At 40.4% G+C, this 23,315-nt stretch overlaps 2 protein-coding genes across 2 annotated transcripts; both read left to right on the top strand.

The window, feature by feature from the left end:
* Window positions 1–22,761, top strand: sgca (sarcoglycan alpha). The gene is made up of 10 exons (XM_062958037.1): window positions 1–107; window positions 4,371–4,505; window positions 6,991–7,145; window positions 7,692–7,764; window positions 9,244–9,442; window positions 9,687–9,849; window positions 9,931–10,133; window positions 11,124–11,150; window positions 19,413–19,616; window positions 21,171–22,761. The coding sequence occupies exons 1-9, from the start codon at window positions 68–70 to the stop codon at window positions 19,603–19,605; spliced, it is 1,188 nt and encodes a 395-aa protein (XP_062814107.1). The 5' UTR covers window positions 1–67; the 3' UTR covers window positions 19,606–19,616; window positions 21,171–22,761.
* LOC100565514 (spermatid-specific linker histone H1-like protein) lies at window positions 12,042–13,016 on the top strand. Its single transcript, XM_008113528.2, has one exon. It carries the CDS (start codon window positions 12,269–12,271, stop codon window positions 12,965–12,967), a length of 699 nt encoding a protein of 232 aa, XP_008111735.2. The 5' UTR covers window positions 12,042–12,268; the 3' UTR covers window positions 12,968–13,016.
* Window positions 22,762–23,315: the final 554 nt, after the last annotated feature.

Raw genomic sequence — 23,315 nt, 5'->3', positions numbered from 1 at the left:
TGCAATAGACAAAAAATAGATTTTCATACCAGCCTGCCTCTGTCAATCAAATCTTTCCGTTTGCAAGATGGCAGGACCACGCCTGATTGGGAACTGTTTCCTTGCAGGCAAGTTTTGTTTGTAAGTTTTATATGGGAGTAAAGGCAAGGGTTTAAGCATGTGTGTTTTTCTCTATGACGTCTACTTGTAGAAAATGGAGGTGAAAACTTTGTGTTGCACTATATTTAACTTTAAGAACCCAAAGAACTAAGGAAAAAGTCTTAGAACAGGCACTTCTCTGAGAGCTATTTTAACATTCCAAAAAAAAATAATAATAATGCCAGCACAGTTCTATGTTCCGTTCAAAAGCACAGGAGTTAACTAGTGCATGCTAATGTCATTCCCTTCTATCTCTTTTGAAATTTTTAAAAGCAGGAACTGAATGCTTCACAGTCTTAGGGGCCAGTAGGTTTGCCTGCTTTCTCATTGCACTCTCTGTCACCTTCTAATTTTAGTGTCTCTTTTGTTGGCTGCTTGAAGTAGAGACAGCTGTTGCCATGTTTGTAGAAGGGAGAAGGAGATTACAATACAAAGATAACAATATATTTTGTGGCTAAAATTAAATGATGGTAGGAACACGCATGCTTGGTAGTTACACAAAACTCTGAAGGGAGAGTGTATTAAAAATGCAGGGGCCAAAATTCAACAAACAATGTAAGATGTTCTCTAAGTGTCCTTGTTTGGGAGGGGCAGTCCTAACCTATCCTCTGCCATCCCATAATCTCATCTGCTTTGATAATGTCCTGGTTCCTCTTCCTACTTTCTCCCTTCGTCCTTTCAAATTTCATAGAGATCTTGTGACCCTAACCCCATCAAACACCTTCCAAAAAGTATGTGTAACGACGGGAATAATGAAGTGCTCCATGTGCTAAACTGCAACTCCTAGCATTCCTCATTGTTGCATGTACTGCTGGTAGCTGCAGTCATACAATGATAGTCACAGAGTTGCTTTGCCCCAGGTTATAGTGAATATGTGTTATCCTGTGCCTGTGCTAGATTTGTCTGCCTGAGATGTCACTTCACATCACACTTTGTCTGTAGAAAGAAAAGGTGGAAGATGACTGCTCAGGGTGTTTAACCCTGTGGACGCAGCACCATTCTTTTGTCTTCTTGAGATGAAAAATGGGCTTTCTGTAAAAAAGGAAAAGACATGTGAGTGATTAATTAGATGCTACGATATGACACTAAACACTGAAAAGGAGTGTTCACAAACTATTTGTGATCTGTGAGACTGTTAATGAAAATCTTTTCATTGCTCATCACTAGGAGAACACCAGTTTTGTTTTGTTTTCAACTAGATGCAAGCAAATATAATTGAGTAAAATATATATTTGGGGGAAGTGCACACAATCATTAAAAAACCTTTGAGGATCAGGAAGAAAACATTCATGGGATTCGGAGAAATGGAACAAAAATGCTGCTAGCAGATTTAAATAGTCCATGCAGCCTTCCAGTGTTTTTCTCATAGGCATTTGCAGAGACAAATGCTTATTTGATGCAACAGACTAGGAATTAAAGTGGGAAGGGGAAGGAAATAGACAAGTTTTTGGTCAGATGGTGTTGGGTTACATTTTTCTTCTTTCAAAAACAAAGCAGCCACAAATGCCAGCTCTTGTAAGTTTCTTTCTGTATATAATTGTGAAAGTTGAAAAAAAAGAACTGAATTGAATTGTGTTGCTGGAGGAGAATTCCTCAGATGCCATGGACTGTAAAAAAACAAAAAACTGGCACTGATCTTTATTAAGAGTCATATGCACTGTAGAATTAATACAGTTTGGTATCACTCTAAGGACTTCTTCACACACCTCTTGGCTCTCCTTGGAATTAGGAGAATTGTAGGTCTGCAAGATCTTTAGCCTTTTCTGCCAAAGAGTCGTGATTCTTCACTAAACTACAGCTCCCATCATCCCGCAGCATTGAGCCATGGTTGTTAAAGTGTTGTCATGCTGCATTAATTCTATAGTGTAGATGGACAAAGATGACTAAACGGAAGCTGTTGTACTTTGGACATATCATGGAACAAATTGAAACTGAATCCAGACAAGACAGAGGTCCTCCTGGTCAGTCGTAGGGCCGAACAGGGTATAGGGTTACAACCTGTGTTGGACAGGGTCGCACTCCCCCTGAAGACACAGGTTTGCAGTCTGGATGTTCTCCTGGATTCATCGCTGAGCCTGGAACCCCAGGTTTCGGCAGTGGCCAGGGGAGCTTTTGCACAATTAAGACTTGTGCGCCAGCTGCGCCCGTACCTTGGGAAGTCTAATTTGGCCACGGTGGTCCACACTCTGGTTACATCCCGCTCGGATTACTGCAACTCTCTCTATGTGGGGTTGCCTTTGAAGACGGCCCAGAAGCTTCAACTAGCCAGATTAATAACAGGGTGGCTTACAGGGAGCGTACCACCCCCCTGCTAAGCCAGCTCCACTGGCTGTCAATATGCTACCGAGCCCAATTCAAAGTGCTGATTTTGACCTATAAAGCCCTAAAGAGTTCTGGCCCAATTTACTTGTCCAAATGTATCTCCTCCTATGAGCCATCTAGAACTCTAAGATCATTTGAGTCGACATGGTCTGAATCAAGGTTTATGCACGTGGTTCCGGATGAATGGATTCAACTACATAGATGTTTTTAAATTTTATAATGTGTTTTAATAGTGTTATTAACTGATTTGTATGTATTGTTTTGCTTTTAATGATTGTGTTTTGAGCATTAAATGTTTGCCGTCCTTTGTAAGCCGCCTTGAGTCCCCTCGGGTGAGAAAGGCGGGGTAAAAATGCTGTAAATAAAATAAATAAATAAATAAATAACACAATTCACTGGAAAATGCAATAATGCACAGTAAAGTGGAGGCCAGGAAATGTAGACAACATCACAAGTGGTTTGAGTCAGCCAAAGAGACCATATTTTTGGGTTGGAAGATTGATCAGGTTAGTTGATGACTGGAGCTTTTGGAGATCTTTCACACATAGGGTCACAATAAGTTGGATCGCAAATAATGGAACTATATATAACCCTGCTGCACACAACCAAGGAACAAATTCTCTTCAAGGAGAAATTATCTTGAAAAAAATGCTCTCCTATAAATCAGTGGTTCCCAACCTTTTTTTGATCAGGGATTTGACCAGGGATCACTTGAGCAGGGACCACTTGATCAGGGACCACTTTAACCAGGGACCACTCTCCTATATTAGTACCAAAAGGGTTACGAATAAGTTTTTGGTCAACTTTAGATTCGGTTTGGTTATTTGGGGTGCTGATTCAGAAAACTGCATTAGATAGACCACATCAGCTCTAGTTTCTGATACAGAAGATCTGCCATCCAGCAGTCGCCATTTGCTCGGTCACAGAAAACCATATTTAATAATCTCGAGCTGATGTGGTTTATCTAATTCAATTTTCTGAATCAGCACCCCAAATAACCCCAGGAATAAGCCTAAAAATGAAGACACTAAGACATTTTTTGATTGGTCTGTGTTATTATCTGTAGTAGTAATGGTGAGGCTGTGGACCATATTTTAGTTCTCACTGACCACAGGTTGGGAACCACTGCTATAAATATAGCAAGCCAGAGTAAGAAAAGTTTTGAATGCTAAAAACTTTCAAAGGTAGGACACAGAGAACAGAAAGCACAAGTCATTCTTTTCGCAAAGCTAGGCTGTAAAGAAGCACACACTGACAATTTGGAAGTCCAATTCTTTCTGGCCTCTGTACAGTTTGGAAACTGGGTTCAGCTTTTCACTGCTACCTGGACAGCACAAAAGGATTCATTTACCAACTTCTACATTTATATAAAATATTTATATCTCATTTTTCATCCAAGGTTAGCTCCGAAAGCAATTTGCCACATGATAACACTGGCATAAAATAGCAACTATCATACCTAGCAGCTGTTGTAACAAAAGGTAACAAATTACAGAGAAAATGAAGAGAGAAGGAGAACAAAAACAATAAAATGTTTGTTATGCTCTAGGGTTTTGAAAACAAAACAAAAGAAACACTAGAATATGTACAGTAAGGTTCCAAGCTCTCTTAGGGTGCATCTACTGAACCAAGTAAAAGTGAATGTTGTTGCTACTCTAAGCATAGAAATAACCAAGTTTTCTTGTCAGAGAACACTATTGTTGAGTGGATATATATTTCAGCTTTTTAGCAAAAGAGCCATGGACAAACAGAGGTTAGATGACAATATGTGTCCAGACCACCTTTGTAGTATATTGTTGCATGGTAGAGGACTTGACTTATGCTCCCTTCCAGCCTTATGATTCTATGATTCTCCTTAATATGGTTAAATCAGGATATTGGAAGTAATCTCACACCGCTTTATCCAATAGGACTTCTTTTCAGCCAGGGCTTGGCTATCACCCTCCCTGTTCTGACTCTCACTGCTGTGGTTGGGGAGATCTTTGTCCACGAACTGGAACAAGAGGGCTTCAAGGATGCCTTTCCTTCCACCATGGATGATAAAGGTTAGGCATTCTAAGTTAGTCTGTCATTGTTACTGTTCTGGTTTCCTCTCTCTCTTTTACTTCTTAATCATTTACTTTATTTAGACAAATTAAAACAAAACCTATATACCAATGTACAAACAAACAAACTAAAACAAAGTTAAAATACTTTTACTAGAGTAAAGCAAAGCATATTAATACTACTACTACATTCTATACATCAGAAAACATTACATACAATCTACAGTGGGGACTTTACATTCTCTGTCCGATGGTTATATTCTCTCAGTTTTCTACACCCATTAAATGAAAAAGAACAATTGATACATCCTTTCCCCATATAATAGCACTCTTCTAGTCCAAAAAGCCAGTGAAAGGAAGTTTGACCTCATTATTGCTGGAGGAACACAATGAATTGGCATGTAGAACTGACTGGTTATCTATGGCGAGGAATCGTTGCAAGATGCTTTCTCGCCAACAACAGAAGGTAAGTTGTCTTTTCGGTAACTCCATCAGAGCTGGAGCTATCCACACTTTTGGCCCTTTCCCCCTATCTGATGGGGGCAGGGACAGTGTGCCAATGTGCCTTGTCCAATGCCCCATGTGATGGGGGACAAAAGAAGGTGCACGGGTTGCTGGGAGGCGCCACACACATCTTCCATTTTGCCGGCGATTGCTGTGGAAATCCAAGTGATTTCAGTATGTCTAAGTATGATTAAGTCCATCTCCAAACCATCATTGTCAGTATTATCAGTCTTTCATCATATAAAGGGCTACATGGGACTCAGTCTTTAAACTGTTTTTAAAGTGTATAGAAATGGAGGGACGGGGATGGGACAAATTCTGTGATGAGGTCCTTAGAAATGGAAGGAAATGAAGGAGAGAAAAAGAGTTAGCATCATAGAGATATCGTGGAAACAAGCTTTGAATGTAGTGAGCATCATGGGAGTCTTAAGTTGACTGACTGAGGGGTAGAAACTCCACATCTGACCACAGTGGTGGGATTGCCTGAGAGGAATTTGGCGGGATATAAGATGAACTCCCCACACACTTTTGTGATACCAACAAAAGGGGCATCTCTAGGTCTCAGCCTAAAGTCTCATGGCTTCAAATAGCCTTGATGGCACACCTATTCCTGGTCTCACTCTGACCTTTTTGGCCATTCAGAGATTTGGGGAGCTTGAAAATATCTAAATTTCCCTGGTGGTGGAAGCACCACTTTATAATAATAATAATAATAAAAACTTTATTTATACCCCGCCACCATCTCCCCGTGGGGACTCGGGGCGGCTCATAATGTTACAAAAGTAACAGCACAAATATACCAACAATATACACAGTTTAAAACACAAGAAGATAATAAAACAGAAGTTAAAACAAAGGTTTAACCACCTTATCACATTGAGAGGGGAAAGCATGGGGAAAGAGTAGAGATCACTCCTCTTATATTGTCAGCAGTCCCATTTTATGTTCTGCCTCCCCATCACACTCACATGTGGAAACTTAAAAGCTGGCAATACATTCATCTTACATTCATCACAAGGTTAGTATTACTTTTTTGTTTTTAATCAGGAGAAATAACAATATCTGAAAACCAAGAGATCCCTTCCCAAAGCCCCTCACATTAAAGGAAACTGACATCAGTTTAAATTCATTTTTTTCCATGGGATCCTATGGTTCTGCATCAAAGCTTATTGGATACAAGAGACATGGATCCAGATTAAAACCATTGCTGATAGTTGGGCAATGAAACAGGATGTGAAACCTGTTTTTCAGTTGTAAAGATGTGAATAAAGTGTGATAAGAGGTAGGAGCTCTAAACACAATTGCTGTTCCGTGTTCAGAGTTCCCTCCTTTCTGGACATTTCTGCCTCTTTTCAACACTGGAACATGTGATGAGTTCCGTGTCTCTCCATGCTAGAAAAGAAGTTGAAGTGTCCTATGAGGGGGAAATTTCTCAAGGTGATGAGGTTGATTGCTGGAGTTCCCTTCTTTCAGCACACTTCTGCCTCTTTTCAACTACACGGACGGCTATGCATGACAGCCAGAAGTAGTTTAATTCATGTGATATACTCAGTGCTTTTCTATTCTTGGAAAGAGGCTGAAGTGTCTTACTACTGGGAAATTTCTCAATGTGATAAGGTGGTACAGTAGAGTCTCACTTATCCAAGCTAAATGGGCCAGCAGAAGCTTGGATAAACGAATATCTTGAATAATAAGGAGGGATTAAGGAAAAGCCTATTAAACATCAAATTAGGTTATAATTTTACAAATTTAGCACCAAAACATCATGTTATACAACAAATTTGACAGAAAAAGTAGTTCAATACGCAGTAATGTTATGTTGTAATTACTGTATTTACGAATTTAGCACCCAAATATCACAATGTATTGAACACATTGTCTACAAAAATGGCTTGAATAATCCAGAAGCTTGGATAAGCGAGGCTTGGATAAGTGAGACTCTACTGTAATAATAACTTGACCTGGGCCTGACATTTTGCAGACCTTCCTCCTGATGTTCCCATTACCTTCCATGCTAATCTTCTGCATCACCCTGACTTGCCTCGGTGGCTGCGCTACACTCAACGCACCCCCTTTGAGATGGGGTATCTCTATGGGTCTGCAACAAGTGAAGATGTTGGTGTGCAGACAATTGAGGTATGTACATTTTATACTTCTCCACTGGACAGAAAGACTGTAAATGTTGCTCATGGTATTACCTGAGAGTGTTCTCAGCCTAGGTTTAGGTGCAGCTTTCACTGTGTTTAATCCCAGAGCCACATTTTTGCTTGGGTATATCTGGTAGGATAGTCATATGTCTTGATTTATGGAGTACTGTCTGCTGAAGGGCTGTGAAAAAATGGTTCTCTCTTTGATAGTAGGTTCAGTTCAAAGCATGGAATTACTACAGTTAACATGGAATGTAACTTTAATATATACATGAATACTTAAATATTCTGATGCTGAATATTTTCTATCCTCAAAGAGGACAGGATTAGACTTCTGTGAGTTTTGCTTTCTGTGTCCCAGCTTTTAATCTTTCTTCAGTGGCTGTTATTTTGTCTACAGAGGAAAATATTTTACCTCTGTGTTTATCGTCTCTGGAAATATATTTTCTTTCTTGATGGGTGATGGGATATATTAAGAAAATTCTTCTGTTATTTATTTATTTGACACAAAGGCTTTTACTCTTCTTTGGACCAGGTGATGGCGTATAACAGGTATACCTATGAAACTGTGAGGCAAACAATGATCATCAATATTTTAACATCTCCAGGTAAATGTTTCACGTTTCACACACACCATGCTGCATATTAACCCTGCTTTGTGTCTACATGTCTCCCATTTCTATTACTTTTAGTAGAGATATTCCTTCTGATTTGTTTTAAATCAGGAGATGGAAATCTCTGACTCTCCAGGGCTCTTTCACACTAGAGAGTGAAAACACTTATGATTCCTGGGTTGCTGTGAGTTTTCCGGGCTGTATAGCCATGTTCCAGAAGCATTCTCTCCTGACGTTTACATAAGTAAAGGTAAAGATTTTCCCCTGACATTAAGTCTAGTCATGTCCAATCCTGGGGGTTAGTGCTCATCGCCATTTCTAAGCCAAAGAGCCGGCATTGTCCGTAGACACCTCCAAGGTCATGTGGCTGGCATGACTGCATGGAGCGCTGTTACCTTTCCGCTGGAGCGAAACCTATTGATCTACGCATATTTACATAGGGACCACCAATGGCAGCGCCCAAACATGAATCAAGAAACAAGAAAAGTACTGAAAACTAACTCAATCAGAAAAGTCAGCCACAGCAGAGCACTTGATGAACCAACTTGGACACAGCATATTATTTGAGAACACAGAAATGCTGAACCACTCTGACAACCACCATGTCAGACTACACAGAGAAGCCATAGAAATCCACAAACATGTTGACAATTTCAACAGAAAGGAGGAAACAATGAAAATGAACAAAATCTGGCTACCAGTATTAAAGAAGTCTAAAACCAGGATGGTAAATAAAGAACAACACACTGAAAACAGGGGAATTCCAGACAGGAAGCAATTCCAGACAGGGCCAGCTAACACCTCCCAACAAAGGATTCCCCAAGCAGGAACCAGCCAGGCCTTGAAGCTGAAAGGCCATTAAATGTTAATCAAGGTGATTAATTACAACATTTACACTTGCCTCCAAAGGACAAGAGTTTTTTCTCCCACCCTGGACCTTCCACAGATATACAAACCTCCCTTGCCTAGTTTCCAATATACCTCACAAGCTCTGAGGATGCCTTTCTCTCCTGGTGAAACGTCAGGAGAGAATGCTTCTGGAACATTGCCATACAGCCCGAAAAACTTGCAGCAGCCCAGTGATTCTGGCCATGAAAGCTTTCAACAACATTTATGATTCCACTGTCATTTCCTCCAATTATTCCAGTTTGGCAGGGACAATCCTTTTTAATCCTCTGTCATCCTATTTAAAAAAAAAAAAAAAAATCTGCGTTTAACATGTCCCAGTTTGTCTCTCCTGCCCCTAACTCCCCTTTTGACTTTGGCCAGCTTTATTTTCAGAAAAGTGTAAACGTGCAATTCCATATTTTTTATAAGGTTGCCTTATGTCAGGAATACTCAGGAATACATCCCACCTCTGTTACATCTTACACCCAATTTAAAACAAGGTCTAGCAAAAATAGTAGTATAAAAGTTGCAAAAAATAAAGAAGTTCTATTTTTTCATATCCTGTTGTTCCTTGTTTCTGTGTAGATGGAGAGATGCCATATCAAGCAGATTTTCTGGTAAAGAACTGGGATGTGGAAGAAATGTTACCCATTGATGCCCAGGAACTTTTCCAGCAAGCTGTGGACAGCATGTGGGAACAAGAAGGTTTAACTGTGGTCAACATTACCTCAGCTTTGGACCGAGGTGGCCGTGTTCCTTTGCCAATTGAAAACAGGAAGGAAGGGTAAGGGATTAAAGAATCTTTGCCATGGAAATAGAGGTGTGGTAGTAGTTTATTTAATGCTACCAGCTTGGAACAGTTACTTTTTCAGTCTACAGTGCTCAGAATTTATGGGGATTGTAATTCGAAAAGTATTTTGTTCAAAATTGCTACCAACATTTTACCTTGTTCACTGAGTCTTCAAGATTCATGAGGGAAAACTTTAAACTTTCTTTTTTAGTGTTCTTTCATTCCTCCTTCCTTGCAGTGTTTACATCAAGGTGGGTTCCAAGGATCCTTTCACAGAGTGCTTGACGGAGGCCAAGTCCCCTAGCAACCTTGTCCGGTGCAAATTGGAGCAGCAGCCCATTATTTCATGTTACGACAGCTTCAGCCCTCGATTCCAAGTGGACTGGTGCAACCTCACCTTGGTGAGAGAAGTTGCTGGAAAAATTGGGGATGGGGATGCATGACATGAGTTTCCCTTAATTTTCCCCCTTTTCTTTCCTTAGACAGGCCCCACAAGTAAGAACATCACAGTGCTTATCTATGGAGATGGGATCCTGGCGGAGGGCAGTGAATTCAACCCTCCAGACAATGTCTCCGACCGGGAATTCTTCTCTGACTTCTTGCTGACGTTCCTCCTTCCATTCCTTTTGGGGCTTCTCCTTGCTCTCATCCTGGCCTACATTATGTGCTGCAGACGGGAAGGCGTGTAAGTTGAGCCTGACTCCTGGACACTGTGTATTATTCCCTAGCTTGTTATGTTTGGGAGCAGATGGGTGATCCATGAAGGCACCTTGTGTTGCCCTCCAGATAAGTGCAAAGTGCAAAGACTTAGGACTTTATCACATGAGGCAGGCAAACTGGCATGGCAGTTAAACAGCTGTTTAAGATAGTCCCTATCATGTGACACATGTATATTCCATGACCAGTTTACCTCCCACCCATGATTTCCCCATTCCTAGCTATTAATGGATAAAACCCATAAATAGCTCTCAGTCTTGCAGTGTTTTCATTTCGTGTCATCACAAAGATCCTTCTTTGGGTACGAAGCCCCACAGTGTTGTGTGACGTCCACTGGAGTGGAAGTATCCTTGCACACTTTCCCCCAAATACAGGAGCCTTCCTGTGTTACGTTGGCTCCAATGGAGCCAGCACTCTTCTGCCCTGTTTAGGGGGAAGTGTCACCACTTGGGAGGTGTGCGCAGGGTGATGGAATTGCCCCTCACATCTACCATTGTGCCACACTTGTTGTTAGTGTGATAGATCTCTGTAATTTCTCTGACATTGGGGGTGGATTGCTTTCGTCGTCCCCTCTTCCCCACCTGCCAGGAAAATCTATCGGCCTACAAACTTATTTTTTTCAAATGCCACTGATTAAATTAAAATTTTGCAAAGGCAAATGTAGTATACTTATTTACTAGTGAAATGGTTGTGTAACTTTGTAAACAACATTTGCTGCAGTAAGTGGAATAGTCATTGACCTGATCTGTTTCTTAGTCCAGATATAAGAAAAAGTAATTTTTGGGGCGATGACAGCCCTCATAATCTATTAGCCCTGAGAAGCCACTGGCCATTCTAGTTAGTAGTAATTCTAAAAATTATTTTGTCAGGTTTTTATTCATATGTAGCTCTGGATCTACTATTGAGGGAAAAAAGAATTTGTTCCTGTGGATCTAACCCCATTTTTCTTTAACTGCAGGCACAAAAGAGATGTGAAGACCTCAGAGTAAGTTGGCATTTTCTATGTCCACTGATCCTTGGTTTTATGAAAATGTGACATCATAATCCATTCTGTTTCCTCATGCCTTCCACTAATCCTTTGCTTTAAGACTTTCCTCATGTCAGTCTCACCATACTTATTTTTTTGCACTTTATATTTTCCTAAAAGTAAGAAGTCAGTCAGCCCACCACATTCATTGGGGTTAGAGGTACAAAACTCATATGGAAAGGACACCTTTTTAGACATCTCTAGGTCTGGAACCGAATCACACTGGGGGACCTACATATTAATAGAGGGGACATTTTAATCTAATCCGTAAATAATCAAATCTGAAAAAGTCAAATCTATGCATGTGGAAGGCTGTTTTCTAAATGGGACTTTAATCACAGGGAAGCATTGTTCAAGGTGGATTGAAACTACAGTTCCTGCCATCCCTAGCCAAAATGGCTATGTGTGCTAGGCTGATGGGAGTTGAAAGCTAAACCATAGAAAAGACACTGAATTGGAGAAGGCTGTTGTGGTGTTTTGTAATGTTATGAATCTTAGTTATTGAATGTATGGATGGATTTTGTCTGTTGGTCAAACCCTTATGGTCAATTGATCAACTTCATTCTGTGACTGAACTATAAAAGTTTTATTTTATTATGCGGTTCTCGAATCTCCTGACAAGCATAGACACTTGCCATGGTACTGGAAAGTTCTTGGAATGATGATTTAAAAGATCTTTGGAATGCTCTGGACAAGGCTATCCACAAGGATGTGCCCATGTAGATGTACACAGTATCTACATACACACTCACACAGGGATTACAGAGTGACTGTGACCCCACAATTCACCAAGTTGTTCTCATGGCAACCATTTAGTTCAGCCCACCCTCGACATCATAATTCCTAACAAAGGTGGGTGACCTATTCATAACTGCCTTGCACAGGAATCTCATCTAACATCTTCCCTGCTGTGTGAGGCACACAGACTTGGATCTCCTAGGGAAAACATCTCACTCAAAGGCCCTCAAACCAAACGTATTTGTGGACTTCAAAGAAGGAAAGGAGATAAGTTAAGCAAGCAGTTGAAACAAGGGACATGGTGATGAAGTAGCAACCCAAGTCAGGTTTGAAGAGTAATGGATGCCGTAACTGAAACTCCACTGAATTTCTCCTTGGATGATACAGAGTGCTCAGATGAAGTGAATTCTGATACAGACGTGAATTCTGAATCAATCTGTCCAGATGCCTTTGCCCCAGGGAAGCTACCAGAAAATATGGACTTTGATGAAGCTGAGCCATCTGGTTCTGGTCTAAATTTAAAGCCCAACTCCAAATCAAGGTCCAAAGGTCCAGAGGTATGCAAACCTTATTTTCCCTGGAAATATATTTTGCCCAAACGTGGCATCTCCAAACTTATTTTCCAGGTGGTGGCTTCCACTGAGAAGCAATCTGGGGTATCTTTGCAGGCTTTGAAGAAGAGTGTTGTTGCCACCGGCTATGACCTTGAGAAGAAAAAGAACTACTTCAAAAGGGTCTTGAGGGCTCTGGTGGCCAGGGGCTTGCTGAGGAAACTGACCGGCCATGGACTGACAGGTTCCTATGCCATTAGTGAGATGATGCTGAAAGTACTGAGAAAGAGGAAGAAGAAAAAGATGAGGAAGAGGAGGAGGAGGAGGAGGAGGAAGAAGAGCAATGCAGTGGCAAGTCTTGTGAAGAAAAAAGCTCCCAAGAGAAGGCAACTGAGAAGTTCAAAGGGAAAGAAGAACAAACTAAGCAAATCAGACCTACCTGATTTGTGCCGTCCTATGGTGACGACAGGAGGTTCCCATATCTGAACTGGGTGTATGGAAAATAATAATAAAGTGCCATATTTCAACTGTCTAATATTTGTACCTGTTATTTGGATCTGCTAGGGTGGAGCCAATTCAAATCACATGAGAAACGTTAAGATTTTCTGAATGTGTGCTTGTCTCGGCTTTTGAAATACTAGGGCATGTGTCTCATTTATGTGTTTCATCTGTTTATCCATTAATCTTCAGCTGGAGGGCTTTCTGCCTCAGACTCTACAATAATTTGAGTGGCTTGTTTGGAATCAGGTACCAACGGTACTCTCTCCATTACTCCTTTTTGACCCAACAGGTTTTTTTGAAGGCTACAATGATCTTCGTGTCATTAGTATATTTATTGTACATAGTTTTTTGAAACAATCATCTGGCTACCACTTTTGGAAGACAGACCCATGACGTAGTATTTTGTATAATGCAATGACCTCTGTAGCCATCTCTTGAGATCTTCCAGAGTAGGTGCCGGGTAAGAATGGCACCTCAAGGTCAAGGTTTGAGTCTTGGATTTGAACCCTGGAAAACTGAGGTTCAGATCCCAGTTCAGCCATGGAAACCCACAAGCACTCAGGCAAAGCAATCCTGTCTGTTAAGTCAGAGCATTATAAATATCTAAAGCCCAGCAGAATGGGTGAAGGAGGAACATTAAACACATTTCCTCTCCTGCTACTATCAGTTGAGCCAGTGTGGTTTAGTGGTATGATTTGGGCCACTGGGTAACCTTGGACAAGTCACATTCCCTGAGTCTCAGAGGAAGGCAATGGCAAAACCTTCTGAACAAATTTTGCCAGGAAAATCACGTTAGGTTTGCCTCAGCATAAGAAGGGTTGGGCAGCTCCTTATCTTTCAGTCCAGTTTACATTACGATATAACAATACTGTACTTTTAATTTAATTGTATCAGTTTTTTTCTCAGCATTCCTCTAGTTCCTTTGATATGACTTTGTAAATAAAGCCATCTCACCACTCAAGCGCTCAGTGGATGATCAATGCTCATGGCTTAGTCTAGAATACCTTAATGTGCTACATATGAGGCAGCCTTTGAAGACACGCCACTTAGTATCAAAAAGTTGTGCTCTGAACTATCTGAAACTAGGCATTTCACCAGCTATAGTATGGTATTGCTATGTAGAATCATTAAACATTCTAAATTATTGTTCCCTTTCAATTGATCTGGAGAAATCCTGTTTCTTTAACATTCCTCATAACATGCATTGCCTTCAGTAGCCCTTAAGAGAACAAGTCTTTACCTGTCAGTCACCAAGCACACCATGCTTTAAATGAAAATAGGAAAACTCCACATAGCATATCCAAAAGTGAACTACAGGCAGTTCCTGAGTTATAAACATCCGACTTACAAATGAATCAACAGGATGTGAGGGAAATCTATCCCGAGAAAGGGATATTCACTCCTGAAAGAGGTATTATGGGGGAAAGGTGTCTCCACTGAAGCACCAACCCTTGTTTCCACAACAAGGCAATTTTCTCAAAGTCCAATTATTGCAGGGACAGAAAGTGCGGTGAAATCTTCTGAACAGGGACATAGACAGCAAAACAAACATAATAGGAGTGTTAACCCTTCTCTATGTTATATATATGTATATGGTTAGAGTTACACTTAAAAATGTACCTATTCCTATAACTGTTTGTTTTTGGCATCTAATGACTGCTGGTTGTTAAACCACCCCGATTCCCCCCGGGGGTGAGAAGGATGGGATACAAATGTATAAAATAAATAATAAATAATAATCCCACTTACAAACAAACTTGAGAACAAACTTACAGAACCTATATTGTTTGAAACTAGGGGACTGCCTGCGTATGTATGCCACACATAGCATGTGTCTGTATCAAATTTGGTGAAAATCCCTCCAGTTGTTTATGTTGTAGTAGCAGAACAGCGGAATTTCAAAAATATTTTTTTATCTCATCTAGTCAGTATCTTTCAAGTGATCAATATCTTTCAAATGGATGCCTCTCAGTGCTCCAAGTGATTTATTTTGTGAACCATATAGTTATATTTTAAGTCAGAATGTTCTAATAATCACCTCCAAATTTGGTGAAAATCATCCTCACACCGGAAAACATTGGAGGGAAGCAGTGGAATGTTTAACTCATGGGAACCTTAAGACAAACCTATCACAGGGCTTTCTTGACAAGATTTGTTCAGAGCAAGATTGGCTTTGCCTTCCTCTGAGGCTGAGAGAGTGTAAGTTGTCTGGCGTTCCCTGAGACTTGATTTTTCTCTGAATGTTGTGACCTAGGGCCCTTCCACACAGCCATATAACTCAGAATATCAAAGCAGAAAATCCCACTATATCTGCTTTGAACTGGGTTATCTGAATCCACACTGCCATATATTCCGGTTCAAAGCAGAAAATATGGGATTTTATTCAGCTGTGTGGAAGGGGTCCCTGTTGTCTATTGAAAAGAGTATTTCAAAAGAAAATACACATCTAAATCTATGCTTCAAAGGGCAATCTAAACATGTGTTCTAATTGTTAAATATATTTTGTGATATGTATTTTGGAACAGACATATGGGTAAAATGCATGACTATGACATGGATTGGAAACAATAAAGCCTCAATGCCACCTAATCCATTGTGACACACGCATTGGCATTATGAAGCCAGATGGTAACACTAAAGTCAATGTTATGCACATGTAGAGGGAATGTTTCCTAATTAATTATACCTGTAGAAAGTGATGAGTTGCATCCAAAGTTTAGAAGAGTTACTTTTTTGGACTATAATCACCAAAGTTCACTCAGCATCATGGCCAGTGGCAATGCTGGCTGGTGGATTCTGGAGGTTATCGTTAAAACAAATGCTGTGGTAGAGTCAGCATTTGTCATTTGGGGGTGGTGGGAGGTTTCTTTTGACAGTCGACACATCTGTCCAGACGTCGTGGATTGCTGTACATCATAGCTCACTTCATTCAATAGGATATTTCACCCAAGAGTATAACTCTTCAGAAAGCTGGGGAAGCTGTTGTGGGGAGGATGTGTGTGAGGTGGTTTGCTTTAGCCAGTCTAATAAAATATGGTATGCCTAAATCTTGTTCTAATGCTTTGTGTGGAATATCATTAATCTAGATGTTTTGTCTGGATCTGAGCATTCTTCTGGGTTGTATAAAGGAAACAGTAGATGCTATATATAAAATGGGAACTATTGATAGTCCCTAGGACTTCAGTTGTTAGGGGTATAAATATGGTAAATAAATAAATAGGAACATGTTTTCTCCTTAGTTTGAAAGGCTTATTATATATAACATCTGATCTCAGAGATAAAATCTTTAATCATCAGGCTTAAGCCTGCTCTCCCCTCAGCCTAGATCCTTTTGATATTTTGATCTTCAACTCAAAGGGGGTTGGACTGGATGGCCCATGAGGTCTCTTCCAACTCTACTATTATATGATTCTATGATTCTATGATTCTATGAAAGAATCCATCTCATTGTGATGATAACTAGGGCTAGTGGGAAATCTGTAGAAAATTGGATGGAGAGGACTGAGTTAAGATAGTAGACAGACTCCCTGTATTTCTAATTTCTGCTGGTACCATTTTATTGGCTTCTTGGGAAATGGACAGAGACTTGTCATTAAAAAAATATAAGTATGTTTCCAATTAGGTAAAGCATTTTTATCTCCTTTTTCTGACATTTTATTTTAGATGGTATTGTGCTTGTCTTGTCCTTCCTCTTGTGCATGATCTCTTGCACATATATTCTAATTCTTATTTTTCTAGCGGATTTCACCTCTTTGTTGCGTAAATACTACCTTCACATGCGCTCTCTCTCAAAATCAATGCTTTTAGATCAACTTTAAGTTCTACAACTGGCATTCCACACATTGCATTCATTTTTTTTTTAAAACAACACAGACACTGATGAATTTTAAATACAGGGTTTGCTTTATTTGTTGTCAGGATGTAGAAGTCACTCTGGAGGACAAGTTAGACATCCTTTAGACTTTGACCTGGCTTTGAACAGCTTGAAGAGGTGGGATTTTGCTTCTTTTGGTCACTCTCTTGGAGGAATCCACTTTCCCTTGCTTCTTGGCATTGTTCTTGCCATTTCTAGCCTTGGCTGGGACATTTTTTTTCTTAGTGGCCTCCTTTGCTTTCTGACCTTTTCCTTTCATCTTTTGCTGCTGTTTTTTCTTCTCCAAGTGAGGGTTGATCTTGAAGGAGCCTGTGGCTCCATTCCCTTTCACTTGCAAGAGCAGTCCTTTAGTCAGCATTCTTTTGATGGACCTCAGGAAATATTGCTTCTTATTGGTCATGTCATAGCCCATGTTGGTCACAATTTTCTTAAGACATTGCATGGAGAGGCCATTCTTCTTCTGGCAGGTGGCCACGGCTGTGAAGATCAGCAAGGAAGGGTTGGTGGTTGGCATCCTGGGTGCGGCTTTTGATTGCTTAACATGTTGAGCAGCCCTTTGGCATGAACTGGAATCCGTGGCCTTCCTTGACCTGGAATGGCTTCTACCTCTCTGCAGCTGAGGATCCTGCATGGCAGGGGTTTCCAAAGAACCTGCTGATTGGATGTTCTGGGAAGTATCGAGTGGTTCATTATCTTCTGATGCTGCAGATGAGGGCTCATCAGTTGAGTTTGTGTCAGATGCACCTACCAAAGGATTCTCTGCAAATTTGCTTGACTCCATGATGCGGTTCAGATGGATAAGGCCTTCCGTTTATCTCCCAGTTGTGTAAGTTATTTCTGGCAGCTTGGATCTGCCCCTGTATCTATTTGGAAGAGAATGTGTTTGGGATCTCTCTCCCCTCTTCTTTCCTTTGCAGATAATAAAGAAAATCAACACAGGAGATTCTTCTTGGTTATCTCCAGTCAGTTTGTATTATCCACAGCTCTGAATGTTTGTGAAGAAGATTTGTTGGCTCTCAGGACCTTCACACTTTCATAGCTTGACTTGTTTATTCATTCAACACCCCACTTTTAGCCTTGAATGAACCACTGCTTTCTCTTGAGTGTGCCTCACCTACTCCCACTCCTGAATCTCTCCCAACAATATTAAGAAATTTATGTCTGGGAACATGGAGGACCTCAAGTTGATGGTACTCTGCTGCAAGGCAAATGAAATCTGTCTGTTGCAGAGATATTTTGTGTATCTTGGTTTAGCTGGTTGTCATGGGCACAGAGTTGAGCATTCTATGATGTCAGCTTGGTGCTTTGTGATATCATTAAAACCCGTCTCCAAGGTTTTACTGCTATCTGTGCTTATCCATTTTCTGGGTTTGATTGGGATGTTTCCTCTCCTCCAGATATTTTCAAAAATTTGAAGTCTTTCAACAAATAAATGGGAGCATTTACTACACACACAAAAACAATCATGTATAATATGTATCACAATGACTGAAATGGAGTGTGGCTGAGTAGGCAACATTAATTTTATTTCTGTATCACTTCTCAGCCCACAAGGGCTCATTAGGCTACAAACAAAAACAATTAAAATAATACAAATATTTTAAACATAAAAATGCATTGAATAACTTCTAAAATCCAATATTAAAATAATTAAAACAGAACCATTTCAGACATTCAAGGTCATGTGGAACAGCACAGTTTTGGCCACCCACTGGAAGCTTATAAAAGATAGGACCAGCCAAATTTCCTGAGGCAGGGAGTGCTATTCTTAGGGGACTGCTACAGAGAAAGTTACATTATACATACTCATCAACCTAACTTGATGCTCTTGGGGCACACAGTATTGGCCTCTCTAGAAATCATATTTCTGGTACACTTATATTAGAGAAGGTAGTGAAGTGTGTTAAAGCACTGAGCTGCTGAACTTGCAAACCGAAAGGTCCCAGGTTCAAATCCCGGGAGCGGAGTTAGCCCTCGCTGTTGCTCCAGCTTCTGCCAACCTAGCAGATCAAAAACATGCCAATGTGAGTAGATCAATAGGTACCTCTCCGGTGGGAAGGTAACGGTGCTCCATGCAGTCATGCCGGCCACCTGACCTTGGAGGTATCTATGGACAACGCCGGCTCTTTGGCTTAGAAATGGAGATGAGCACCAATCCTCAGAATCAGACATGACTGGACTTAATGTCAGGGGAAACCTTTACCTTTACTTAGTCTTCTTCTAGTTCAAAATCATTTATGGCTTTATAGGTCAACATCAGCCTTGCATTGATCTCAGAAGGAAAGTGGAAGCCCTTGCAATTTTCACAAGAGTGGTATTATGGTCTCTAAATTACAGCTTAATCTGAAATCCTTGTGTTCTCTGAGCACTGATTTTCATATAAGCTTTCATGAACTGGATGGAGCTCAATGAGAAAGATAGTGTGGCCATCTGATTAAAAATGCCAAATTGCTTAAAGTTTGCAAATGCCAGTTTTTGTGTATGATATGCCTTTAAGGAAGCTCAAGGAAACTCACGTTTTATTTCTCTGTCTCTCAACAACTTTTTTTCCTTCAGCATTCAGATGGTGCATCATCACACGATTCATGATAACACAGAGGAATTGAGGGAAATGGCAGGCAGCAGAGATGTGCCCCGGCCCCTCTCCACTTTACCCATGTTCAACGTCCGCACAGGCGAGAGGACCAACCCCATGCAAAGCAGACGCTATGACAGTGCCCAGGTGCCTCTCATCTTGGCGCAGCAGTGAACATTGGCCAGGTTGGTACAAACTTGCACAATCCTAGAATGATAGGCATGGAAGAGAACATTGTAGGCCATTTAGTTGTGCCACAATTTTGGACTAGAGCAGCCTTTCTCAACCTGGGGTTGGGACCCCTGGGGAGGGGTTGCCAAAGACTATCAAAAAACGCATAGGTATTTGTGCCAAATTTGGTCCAGATCTATCTTTGTTTTGGTTCATAGCGATCTCTGAAAGTCGGTGAGCTACATCTCCCCTAAATCACCCCAAATCCTTCCAGTATTTTTGGTTGGTCATTGGGGTTCTGTGTGGGAAGTTTGGCCCAATTCTATCACTGGTGGGGTTCAATGGAATCTTTGATTGTAAGTGAACTATAAATCCCAGCAACTAGAACTCCCAAATGTCAAGGTCTATTTTCCCCAAACTCCCATCAGTGTTCACATTTGGGCATATTGAGAATCGTGCCAAGTTTGGTCCAGATCTATCATTGTTTGAGTTGACAGTACTCTCTAGATGTAGGTGAAGTACAAGTCCCATCCACTCTGTAATTTCATTTTATACACAAGTGATATGAACAAAGATGATACAAGGGAACTGGAAGAAATAGAATCACATAGCCCTGAATAGTATGATCTTCCTCTCACTTTTGCATTCAGCAATCCCCAACACAAGAAGGAATATAACATCTCCTACACATAAACAAGGGGGAAGGGTTTGAAAGTCGGGGGGAAAGAAAGAGGGGAGGTGAGGATAATGGAGTTATTGTTAGTAAGTTAAGTCTTGACAAATATCTAATATTTGGCTCTCCTGATGTTTCACCCACATCTATGGCAGGCATCGTCAGAGGTTGTGAGGTCTTTTGGAAACTAGGCAAGAGGGGTTTATATATCTGTGGAATGTTCAGGGTGGGAGAAAGAACTCTTGTCTCTTGTCTCTGTCAGACTACACAGAAGCCATTGAAATCTACAAGCATGTGGACAATTTCAACAGAAAGGAGGAAACCATGAAAATGCACAAAATCCAGTTATCAGTATTTTAAAAACTCTAAAATCAGGACAGTAAATAAAGAACAGCACTCAAAAAAAATAGGAATTCCAGGCATGAAACAATCAGCGCCAGAACAGAATTCCCCCCAGGCAGGAAGCAGCTAGGCTTTGAAGCTGCAAGGCCATTGAATGCTAACCAGGGTACCCAATTGCAACATTCACACTTGCCTCAAACAGACAAGAATTCTTTCTCCACAGATGTATAAACCCCACTTGCCTTGTTTCCAACAGACCTCACAATCTCTGCGGATTCCTGCCATAGATGTGGGTGAAATGTCAGGAGAGAATGCTTCTGGAACATGGTCATACAGCCTGGAAAACTCACAGCAACCCAATGAAAATATTGCAGACATCTTCACTAGTTTCTTCTTTTTTCCCCTCATGAAATATATAAACTCAGCTTTCAAAAAATCTAACTTTAGTTCAATAGGCGTTCATTGTCTTTATGATATCATAGTGAACTTAATCCTGCAGAACTCTTTTTGCTATCAAAAAACTTTTCAAAAATATTTTCTCTTCTTTCAACAGATTATATCCAGTTTGATTTCAGGAAAAATTTCCTGCCAAAGTCATCATTTGTCAATACTGAGATATTTAAACAAAGCCTGTGATGGTGGATTTTGCTTTGCTGGTTTTCTACTTTGTTTATTACGGTATTTGATTTATTGTGGTTTCTCACTGGGGATGAGAAAAAGTGTGGCTGTTCTTTATATCTCTACAACAAACAAGTTTTGGCCAATGGGGAAAATGTATAAAAATGCTTGCAATTAAGGAAAATGCATCTGTTATACATAGCAAAGGTGAAGATTTTCCCCTGACATTAAGTCTAGTTTTGTCCTACTCTGGGGGTTGGTGCTCATCTCCATTTCTAAGTCGAAGAGCCAGCGTTGGCTGTGGTCACCTCCAAGGTCATGTGGCCGGCATGACTGCATGGAGCACCATCACCTTTCTGCCTGAGTGGTACCTATTGATCTACTCACATTTACATGTTTTCTAACTGCTAGGTTGGCAGAAGCTGGGGCTAATAGCAGGAGCTCACTCTGCTCCCTGGATTTGAACCGCCAACCTTTCAGTCAGCAAATTCAACAGCTCAGCAGTTTAACCCACTGCACCACTGGGGGCTCCCTGTTATACATAAGTGGACACCAAAACATGCAATCATTTCCATGCAAAACACCCTCCCTGTTTCAATGTTGCAACCTGAAACAAAATTAGAACGGGTGTCGTTAAACCAGAATTAAAATTTTCATATCTCCCATCCCTACTCATACTTCCAAAAGTGTAGATTCTTGATATAGTTCTATGTAGTTATGCTAAGTCAGATGCTCAAAATACTTGCTGTGTAGCTGGTCTTATAGTATTTTTTAACAATAGGGGTGAAACCTTTGGAGCCTTGATATTTGGGTGGACAAGTGAGCCAAGCCTGGGACCAGTTTAAGTCCCTGTACATCCCAGTGAACTGCAGTGTGGCATTTTACCCAAATTGGAAGTAATATATACATAATTTCTAATTTCTGTCCTATAGAAGTTATATAATGCTAGAGGTGTTACCTAAAATGGATGAACTTCATCAAAGGGAATATTGGAGATGTAAGATACAACTGGTACCTTTTCTCATTTGGTGGTCATATAGATTTTTGGAAAAATGTGGTTAAGGAAAAAAATCAATAAGGTTAAGAAAAACCCAGAAATGTGTCTTTTACGGTTATTTAGGGAGGGAATTAGTAAAGGAGATGAAGAAATTTGTCAATATAGCTTTGTAGCATAAGAATTACCCAAAAAGGATTGGAGAGAAAACTTATTAGCTGATTATATACAAATGGCCAAGCTATATAATCATATTCAAGTACGAAATAATGGAGTGTTCACCAAAAAGCGGAAGCTGGAATTTGTATATCTGGAAAGAAAGACAAATGTAGCCTCAAGGGGAATGTATTAAAGAATTTATAAGGGTTGCTATTATTAGGTGTAAGATTCTCAGTGAATAGTAGCAGGAATCATAGGTGGTGGGTTCACAGGTGTGGGGAAGGAGGGAAACGGTTTGTTAGGATGTTGTAATGTATCTGGTTTGCTAGCTATTGTAGTATCTGTATTTGTTTTTCTTTTGTATACAATAAAATTATTATTAAAATAATAACAATAATTCATAATAATGGATTGAATGCAAAAAGGAAATTGGCTCTGTTGGTGGCACTATGGCTGGGTTTGGAGTTATTGGGGCAAGTGCTGCTTTTAAAAATGGATGTTGGATGTCAACAGAATTGAGAGGCTGCAAATATTGAGTTGTGGGTCACAAGTTATATTATTATTACTATTATTATTATTGAGCCCTCGATGGTGCAATAAGTTAAACCTTTGTGCCATCAGGACTGCTGACTGAAAGGTCGGAGGTCCGAATCTGGGGAGCAGGGTGAGCCCCATCTGTTAGCTCCAGCTTCCCATGCAGGGACATGAGAGAAGCCTCCTACAGGATGGTAAAACATCCTGGTATCCCTTGAGCAACATCCTTGCAAATAGCTAATTCTCTCACACGAGAAACAACTTGCAGTTCCCCAAATCGTTCCTGACATGAATTATTATTATTATTATTATTATTATTATTATTATTGACACAACGACGTTGTATGACACAGCAAACAAGATAGATATGCTGGATTTCGTTTCATTTATTTA

This window comes from Anolis carolinensis, chromosome 6, assembly GCF_035594765.1.
Source record: "Anolis carolinensis isolate JA03-04 chromosome 6, rAnoCar3.1.pri, whole genome shotgun sequence".
NCBI classification, from domain to species: Eukaryota; Metazoa; Chordata; class Lepidosauria; order Squamata; family Dactyloidae; genus Anolis; species Anolis carolinensis.
The sequence above is the reverse complement of the archived record's forward strand: the minus strand, read 5'-3'. Positions and strand labels throughout refer to the sequence as shown.

Bases quoted from the DNA above. Each gene is read 5' to 3' on its own strand.
- sgca (XM_062958037.1), top strand. From the start codon at position 68: ATGGCAGGACCACGCCTGATTGGGAACTGTTTCCTTGCAG. The intron at 7,146-7,691 runs GTATGTACATTT...TCTTTGGACCAG, and splicing joins TTGGTGTGCAGACAATTGAG to GTGATGGCGTATAACAGGTA. The intron at 10,134-11,123 runs GTAAGTTGAGCC...CTTTAACTGCAG, and splicing joins TGCTGCAGACGGGAAGGCGT to GCACAAAAGAGATGTGAAGA.
- LOC100565514 (XM_008113528.2), top strand. From the start codon at position 12,269: ATGGATGCCGTAACTGAAACTCCACTGAATTTCTCCTTGGATGATACA.